The sequence below is a fragment of the Asparagus officinalis genome, chromosome 4, assembly GCF_001876935.1.
Source record: "Asparagus officinalis chromosome 4, Aspof.V1, whole genome shotgun sequence".
Classification (NCBI taxonomy): Eukaryota; Viridiplantae; Streptophyta; class Magnoliopsida; order Asparagales; family Asparagaceae; genus Asparagus; species Asparagus officinalis.
Window position 1 is genome coordinate 128,926,052 of NC_033797.1, and position 10,024 is coordinate 128,936,075.

The 10,024-nt window shown below is 35.3% G+C and overlaps 1 protein-coding gene across 1 annotated transcript in view; it reads right to left on the bottom strand.

Moving 5' to 3' along the window:
* The window catches only part of LOC109838473 (E3 ubiquitin ligase BIG BROTHER-like), an 11,999-nt gene continuing 3,085 nt past the window's right edge, over nucleotides 1,111–10,024 (bottom strand). The window contains exons 4-6 of the mRNA XM_020406914.1: nucleotides 7,924–8,048; nucleotides 3,173–3,281; nucleotides 1,111–1,502 (exon numbers count right to left, since the gene is read on the bottom strand). Coding sequence (XP_020262503.1) covers nucleotides 1,464–1,502; nucleotides 3,173–3,281; nucleotides 7,924–8,048 — 273 coding nt within the window. The 3' untranslated portion in view covers nucleotides 1,111–1,463. The remainder of the gene's footprint in view (nucleotides 1,503–3,172; nucleotides 3,282–7,923; nucleotides 8,049–10,024) is intronic.

Sequence of the window (10,024 nt, forward strand, 5' to 3'; positions counted from 1 at the left end):
AGAACCCCCCCCCCCCCCCGCCAGACCCTTTAGGCGTAATCACTTTCCAAATTTTGTTAGCACTTAGAATCACCTGGGTAAAACAAAGTTATCCTCTCGTTATTTGTACATGTATTTTAGGTGGTGTGTATTAACCATGTATAACTGGCATGTGTTCAAACACCTCTAAGACAAGGACAGCGGGTCCCTCTTCAACATACAGAAATATAACGAGATCTTTCTGCATTGCAAGACGTATCGACGGAAAGAAATTGCACGTGTCGAATGGATCAGAGAGGGTAGGGTTCCTCTACAAACAATTCGCTTCGCACAACCCAAAAATTTTTCCGTGGGTCTACAAGAAGATGAAAAAATACGGAATTGTATCAAGAACTATGTACAAAAAAATAAGAGAATATCCCCAGGTTTAGAAGGAATTGGAATTGCACGCATAGAAATTCAAAAAAGAATCGATTTGGTCCAGGTCATAATCTATATTGGGTTCCCAAATTTATTAATAGAGGGACGAACGCGAGGGATCGAAGAATTACAGATGAATGTACAAAAGGAATTTCGTTCTGTGAACCGAAGACTCAACATTGCTATCACAAGAATTGAAAAACCTTATGGGCACCCTAATATTCTTACAGAATATATGGCTTCGCAATTATAGTTATTAAGTTAAGTTCATAGTGGGATCAGTCTTTTTTTTTTTTTTTTGAAGCCCAACTTAATGCTTAATATCATGTGACACTCATGCAATGAATATAAATACGAAAAAGATAACCCTATTTCACTATCATTAAGTTTTAGAGCTAATAACACATTTGAGAAAACAAGTGACTGATTTTTGTAGTGCTAGGTGTGAATCTACAAATTACATAACAGAGGATAAAATTAAGGGATAACAAATCCAAGTGTGGTTTGCATTTCATGAATTAGTCATCAAATAACACTGCTTGTAAGAACTACATCAGTGTGAAAAATTGGAACCTATTATTTCGACACCTTATCTGTGAAAGATAAAATGAGATTTATATTGAGTGCGAAAAGTTTGTTCAGCTATGAGGAGAGAGCTCTAGATCAACAATAAGGACAAACAAATAAATATAGACAACAAACCTTACAATCTTTTCTTCAAAATAAAATTATGTATAATCCATCAAATGAATGTATGCAACAATACCAAAAATCGATTCGCAACAACTTATTAAGCATCTCTATAAACTTAACTTCCACAAGTTTTCAACATGAATTCCAGCAGCACAACAAATATAGCAAATAAAATGGGTATTTACACATGAATAAGTTAATAGAGTATTATTTTATTACCTCTCCCTCCCATGTCGTGCCTATAAGAGAACTTTTGGACTGTCAGATAATAGTATTGTTCTCTTTACTGAGCATACTTTCATGAGTTCATAAGCAACAGGATCAGGTGCTTGCTCATTTATATTGGTTGTTTTCAATGGAAATGCAACATCTTAAGACCCGAAAACCTCTTCATTGCATACCGGGCATGCCTGATACAAAGATACAGGATATTTTCAACCTTCAGTTTCTCATTTTTGCAAATAAATAGAAATTTGATAACCAAACTGCTAATAATGCAGGAAAGCATATGCGAACAATGGAACATGTAATAATGAAGTAATTGCACAATGTTACCCATATCTTTGTACAGGAACCTTACTTATGTTAAGTATCTTTGTACAAAACAAAAATTTATGGTGCATCTGGACCACACTCTTTTTTCTCTATATATCTTCTCGTATTTTTTGATGTAGGATAGATTTGGTCTTTGAGTTAATTAGGGTTTCAAGACATTCAACTCAAATTGTTCCCATCGTCCCATTCAATACTAATTTTTAAGACGAGATTTGTTGAAGTGTTTGTTGGATATCCCTGCAATCTCTAGATCATTCGTGACAGGTTAGGCAAACTGATGATAAAACAAAATTTCAGTGATCTCACTAGCAATTAAAAGAGAAGAGAATGGTGCGCTTCAAATTTACAACACGAGCCCATGTTAAATATCACGTGGTTGATGATATCCCTGATCCTTGCCCACACAGAAAATCCAGTTCATACATACTGATTTGTGGCGTGTCCCTGATCTGAATTACTAAAAGTAGTGACCAGAGAAATAAAAAAACAATGATTGAATGATTCAATAAACACTCCTGGGAAATAGAAGAAATAATTAGATGATTCAACAAGCTCTTTTGTTGTATTCACTAGTAGTATTAACTTTTTTCTTAAAATAATTTGTACTCGAGACCTACTATGACTTTCAAAAGCGGATTTAAATTTTGATTAATAAATGTTGTCGTCGTGTTTTCTGAAATGAAGTATTTACTTTTTATTGTTTAAACAGATAAAAGTTTCTACTATCATAATTATTGGTTTTAGATGATCATAGATGCATGTGTCTTCTCTGCATTCACATGCACATGAATAATAAACACATAACAGTAGAGTGGCCATAGAAATGTTCCCATGCGCACAGATGCAATATACAAATTTGATGAAGCTTACTTCCTCTGTACTGCAACTAGCATATTGCGTAATGTACGATGAACCTGAATGTTCACTGAAGGTAATGCATATAGGACAAATATTGGAGAACCTGAAATATGGAGGGCATGAACACCGGAAATGAAACGTTACTAGTAGAACTGGTATATTGCATTCCCTACTAGTATAAGTTGAAAAGTTGGATTCCCTACTAGTAGAATCCAACAAAGAACCATAATATAGGATGTACTTTTACTGAGATACATTTAGCGGATAAGAAGGTTCTTATTCATGCTGGCTTTCACGATGAAAAGCTTCATTCCTGGCTACTAGCTTAAGCTCTCAGAAGTTTCTTCACCTATGTAGTTTAGGGAAATCTGAGTAAGACAATCAGCCCCATGTTCAGATTTCACTGAAAATCATTTTCTTTTTTCCTTACAATATGATGAGTTCATATTGCAAACATGTTCCATTGAACATTGAGCATTGGAACGCCAGACTTAAAATGATTAGGCTGCCAAAAGACAAGTACTACTCTGATATGAAGTCAGTTGACTCGTCTAATAAAGTTTGCAAAATTAATGTACTATCAAATAATTAAGTAAATATTTCACACGAAAAAAAAGTAATAAGTCCAAGATTTGGAGAGAATCATAATTGATCAAAATAATAGTACCTTGTTGATCTTCAACCAACGAGTGATACAATGTTTATGGTATTGATGTTGGCAGGGAAGCTTGATCAGTTTATCTCGATTTTTGTAAGCCATGTAACATATCACACACCTGCATTCAAAAAATAGCATGAATCAGGAAAAGTCAATGACTACAACATGTTTCGTTTTTCTAATACTTGCAGTAGAATATGAAACAATTGGTAGCTGGTGGAACCTGGTTTCCTATTTACCAATTTATAGATCCATAATATGCTATAATTTAGCAGTCAAAAAGATTTTGGATGAAATTGCAATAGCATGATGATGTGTTTATTTTCCTGGTTAGGATATATGGTAATTGTGCTTTATATAAGCAGACATACCTTAAAGTTATTTTGTTTTAGCACACTACATTAAGAAAGTTATATATGAAATTTTTCTTAATAGACAGGAGGATTTCCATTTGCTCAAGCTGTCTTACTTTGAACTGGCCTTTGCAACTAGGTTTATCCTATTAAAATCTTATATCAAAATTCCTGCATCGCCTACTAAAGCTACTAAATCCTTGTACTTCCTGTAAGATGTTTACTTTATATATTAAAAGTGTTCACACAGAATCTAACAGATACTGTAATAATACAGAGAGTATACTTACCATAATGCATTATAAATAGGATCTGCCATCCTCAATAAAAGTGAGAATTTAGTTCAATACTGTTTCACAGTATGGAGATGTTGCTCCAAACAGAGAATCCAGACATCTTTCATTCCAAACCCACATAAATTGGGGTAGTGCCTCTTAGAATCAAATCTTTTCAATTTTCCGTATCAATCTCTATTCCACTATGCTGGAAAACAGGTTAATACGGGTTGGCAACTCCACACGTGCCAAAAAACGGCACTGAATTTTAAATTCAGTACAATTAATGATCCTTGATGCAAACCTCTAAAGTTACAATTGAACTAGTAAAGACACTGTAGAGTCTCTTTAATTCTTAATCAGCTCATGACAGGTCAAAGGGTCAGACCTGGATATTACCCATTTAATAAATGAACTGGGTTGACCTGATTATGATATGAAGTTTGTTTAAGGTTATTGATAGCGCATAGCGTTGCATAGCGGTGAGGCATCGCTAAGGCTATTTCGAGCAATTGTAACAAAATAACAGTAAAAAGCACAAAGCCAAATAGCGGTCTAATTTAAATATATATATATAAATATTCAAAAAATAAGAAAAATTTAAAAAAATCTAGAAAATCTAAAAATGCATATTTGATGATTTAAAGAGATGCTAAACATGAAATAGACATGTAACTGTCACATAATACCGAAAACAACTGGAGGAATCAAAGAGTTGTTGTCTTCGAGAAGAGGAGCTGAGCGAGGAGAGAATTGCATTAGGAGAAGCTCATGGCGAGAGGAAGTGTTAAGGGAGGTGCCGAAAGTTATGGGAGGTGGCGAGAATATGCCGAAAATTACGGGAAGCAATGGGATGCAGTGATTGCAGGCTCTGAAGCATGGATTCACCCCCAGAGGCCACGAATCTGTGTCCGACTCGAATCGGACACGGATTCGTCACGACACGTGCACGACACATGTCGGACACGGTCAATCCGTGTCCGACACGGATCAACGGTCAAATTAGGCTCGAACACGGTCAAAGGAGCTCGGACACGGTTCGGATTCGCCGAAGGTCGATTCATTCGGGTTTGGTTGTTTAAATCCAACCCGAACCGTTCGATTAAAAAACCTATCCCTATTTCTCAAATCTCTCGTTCGATTTGATCCTCAGCTGACTCAAACGAAAGAAAATAAGAAAAAACCCTAACCCTAACCCTAATCCTCTCTCTCAATCTCTCAGGTTCCACTTCATTGAGATACTTTTGTTTACAAACTTGTTATTTTATGATAGATTCATATTTTAGATTGTTAGTCAAATTTTATAAATTTTTCTATATATAATAATATTTTTTTAAATCCTTATCGTATCCCCGTATCCTATTTTTTGGATTTTGTCGTATCCCGTATCTGTGTCCGTGTCGTATCCATGTCACGTATCTGTATCCGTGCATCATAGACTGCAGGTTAGGTTTAATTTTTTAAAAATAAACCTCTAACCGTTTTTAAATAACGGTCAAAAAGCAGATCTTGCTGCAATCGCCCACTATTCACTGTTATGACACGCTAATGGCCACTTTTGCAAGCGAAAAACGCATATTCCGTAATATGTCAACGCTATTAGGTGATAGTGTAGCGGGAATGGACCGCTAATGCTATTAGCGCCGCTATTGCAACGTTATTTACCATTATTTATAACAGTGAGTCTACTATACATGAAACACACCCAACTGTTTATTATCAGGTTCCCATCAGATTGAAGATCCTAGCCATTATCTCTGAAGGGGAAAAAGGTCATATAGTGCTACAGTAGTTGAACCGAAACAATAAGAAGTTCACTACCAAAAAGAAGTAGTTGTAATGACTTCATACCATCAACAATCTCGTTTACATTGGTGAAAACTTGATTCCAAAAACTATTTTGTCCTATTCAATTACTTCCATCCTTGGAGTCATTGACATACAACATCTTTAACCCCTGCTAACCCAAAACTTTTCGCATGGAGAATCAAGTCCAAACCCAGCATATGCTTCATGAAAGGAAGTTGACCATTTGATTCACATCTAGATAAGTGTTGATACATTAAAAAAATAGATATACTTCCTCTCTTTCATTGTCAAGACATTCGAATGATGGTTGATGCTTAGTTTACTCTTCAATGTCATTTTGTAGATTTGCTTCAACTTTTGTGTGATTCGTTATGACACTAGACTTCAAACTGAAAAGGATATCTCAGAATTGATGAATACTTACAGAACTTAAAGAGATCATTAATCAGCTTACTGCTTCAATCAACCCTTATTTGACCAGGATTATTGATCCATCACCTGAATGATCTCCCACCATCTCCTACTTATTATGAGTATCATAACCGTTGCTCTAAATCAATCTTCTACACCAAAACTTCTTTTGTAAATTGTTCCTTGATCATAGGCTTGTCCCTAATCACTATGACACACACATGCACGCACGTGCATGCACACACACACACAAATACCTTCATTCTATTGTAACTACAGCTCTTCTTGATTTCTATCCTCTTGTTAATTTTTAGTAGAAAAAGTCTAATCTTGTTTGGGTTGAGGTAGAACCCTTGAGTTGACTATGATCTAGATTAACCTATGCAATCACTTCTTGATTTTCCAAATTCCTTTTATGGCCATCATCGTGTTTGCCATCACAATTAGCATGGCCTTATGACAATTTCATATGTATACATACTCCTTGTTCTACCTGGTAAAAGATTTCCTTTCCAGGAGGGGTAGATTCAGTAAAAAACTTTTTTCCTTCATACTATTTTAATAGGTTTCATGTGGCTGAGCAGTATCGCCGTTGACTGCGAAATACCAAATCTGAAAAGAAAGATTATTGTTAATGATTCATATAAGCGAAGAAGTCCTACATATGGAAGTTTCATTACTGAGCAGTAGACACAAATATTAACTTGTACTTAGGATTTGTCAGTTTAAAGATATCGGTTAGATTCGTTCTCAGCCTATATAGCATATTTTAGCTTTTCTGACACATTTAAAAAACTCATGCAAAGTGCACAACATAAATATAATACTGACTCTAGACCTATTAGGTTTAGCTTTTCTACCATATTGGTCTGAGCCAATATCAGGTCTTCACTGCTTGCCCTTAGAGATATCCGCCTTGTAATAACTAATAAGAATCTAGCAAATGTAAGATGCTGCTCACTGACATTGTTTTTTTTCAAATGTCTAGGTTTTTAATCCCACTTATCACTCGTGATACCACATTTTTGGTAAGGTTCTTTATATCAGATAACATTATCACCATCTAAATAGTAGCAAATGAGATATAACCAGAAAAAGAATTTCATTTGATGTAATAGCCTCATCTTGTCATGGCACCAATTCGTAATGCCACAATTTGATCATCGCTCGTCATGGAAAGAGTTGTAGAATGACAGTTTTCTTTAGAGTTTCTTTTAATCTTCTCTAATATAAAGAATTTAGCATAACTCACAGATAACTATTAAAATGGCCATATAAGCGGCCATTCATGAAAAATCGGATAGCTCACATATCATGCTTCATAGGATGAACCTCATTTGTTTCACCATATGGTTAAATGTGTTTTCTATAAATTATACTTAGAAAGTATGTCATTTGATGCTTGATAATTCAATATCACATTATAACACAAGTCTTGATGTCAAACATCATGACTTAGTGACCGTAGATTATGCACACATGTCATGATAAACAAACTGATAAAAAGTACATTTCCTGATCTATATCAATTTGCGGTGTCATAATTTCTAAAGAAGTAACATACTGACAGTGAAGAAAGTATCCACATGTACAACTCTAGATGCCCACATGTTTGGGGATTTTACTTCATCTTTAATTTTAGAGTTTAGTGTTATGCATACGTACCCTTAAAGGGTACAATCTATAACTTACATAACATAAAAATGATTGCAACACATCAATAGCATGATATTTTTTCAAAAGATATTATATTCTTAGCTGCCACTTAAAACATATGAATAACTCATTTTACAGTCAATGTTCGATACATGAATTTAAAATGAAAATGTAGACAAACAATCTACTAGACCTTTCAAACACACTTCGATGACATATGAATTCAATTTGATAAAAGATGTTTAGTAGCACATACTCATCACGTTTCTCTTTTCGGGAAAATAGTCTGGTTTTGTAAGTAGACGAAGGCAAGAAGGATATAAGCTCATCTGATAGGCCTCGGCTTTCGGTACCTATGGCTTCAGTTAATGATTGCAACTCCTAAAATAGATAGTGAAATAGAGTGGTTAAGTAACAAATAATAAACATATGTAGTCACAAGCAAACCAACCAAATACTAAGAAAATTTTATTTGATAAAGGTTTCATTTCTCGTCTCTTATAGTGTTTACTTCATCCTAATAATAGAAAAGACAACTTCATGATAAACTGCCAGCAAAACAACAAACACTAATTCTGTAAATAAACCTTCTCTCAACTAATATACTAATTGTGGGTACAAAACCACAAACCCCCTCCTTCTTTAACGCCTTCCATTTCCCGCATGATATTCTTCTTTCTCTCCACACTTCTCCAATCACTGATCACCGATATCAATGGGGTGCGATGCTCATAGCCACTCTGGAAAGAAAGCTCGAGTCAAAGATTTTTGTTGGAATTGGTGAAAGAAAAACTTTGACAAAAGGTGAATGATAGAACACAATGCAAGGATCCACCTGGACTTTCTACTTAGACGTGGAACTTGTCTGAATAAGTTGTAGCGCTCCGGTGACTTTGCAAAGCATCTAACAGCGGGACTTACCGGTAAAATCTCCAATCAGATTGTCCACCTCATCAGCATGGCACTCACACTGACCTCATCCTCCACTGGACAATTGAGCACATCGCCGGCATCAAAGAAGATGAGAGGACAATAAGTAAGATTCCTGATACTTCATTTGTGATACTTTGATTCTTTTTGTTTTAGATGATTAATTGTTCTTGATGAGTAATATTCATATCGTTGATTATTGTAGATGACAGATGCTATCTGCTCCTGATAATATCACTCATCAAGAATCATCAATCATCCAAAAAAACAGATCAAGTATCAAGAAGCTTACCTATTGCCCCTCCCTCTTCCTCGATGCTGCTAGTATGCTTGATTCTCTGAGGAAGGGTGAGTTCAGTGCAATTGCCTTAGTGATGAGATGAACAATTTGATTGAAGAATTTTCTGGTGCGTCACACCACTAGATGGTCAATAAATTCACCGGAGCTCAGCAATTTATTCAGAAAAGTTTCACATCTAAAGGGAAAGCCGATTGGACCCTTGCTTCGCGTTCTATCATTCCGCACTTGTTGAAGTTTCGCTTACACCAATTGCACCAGAAATCTTTAAATCGAGCTTTCTTTTCAGAGTGGCTATTAGCATTGACCCCATTAATATCAGTGATCGGAGATTAGGAATTGGAGATTGGAGATGAGTGGAGAGAAAGAAGGAGCGGGAAATGGAGGGAGTCAGAGAGGGAGGGGGTGTGAGGTTTATTTATATCCATGGTTTCTTAATTTTAGTCCTATATATGTTTTACATCAGCATAACATGCATTCTCTCAACTGATTAGCTCAACTAACTTTTCTTTTTCATTCAAGATTCAAGTCCCATATTGTCTACCACTTCCTTTTATATGAACTAAGGCAACCTACCCACAATCAGTATGCTTGAGTGAGATCTTAGTTACTCAAAGTCGTCATTGGATCTCACCAGAAATTGATATTTCCTCCACCACTACTTGTTCTTTTGTGCTCATTTAACATTACTCTACCACAACAATTTTATATTAACCAATTGCGTAGGATATACAGATCCTTCGTGATTGATCAATTCCATTAAGGACATCGTCATTGTTACATCAAGCAATCTAAATGCATGCACCTTACTCTTTATATTTATATTTTATCCTACCATATTCCTAAAGATCAACAAAAATCTTTAGTGCCCGTAACTGGAGTTTCAGAATTTCTTCCATGTACATGATTATAATAAGATATTTTAGGCGGATTTTTCTTCATTTTCCTCTTTTTCTTTCTTTTTTTTTATTTTGTCAACAACTCTGCATTTCCATTTCTTTCTACAAACTCAGATCACATTATTGTGTATAGTTCTAATCTATGTTATTCGAGTACTTCTATCATGAAGCGATGCTCGTACCTAACACGTATCCATAAAAAACTTCATGGACACTCCTTGGATATATAT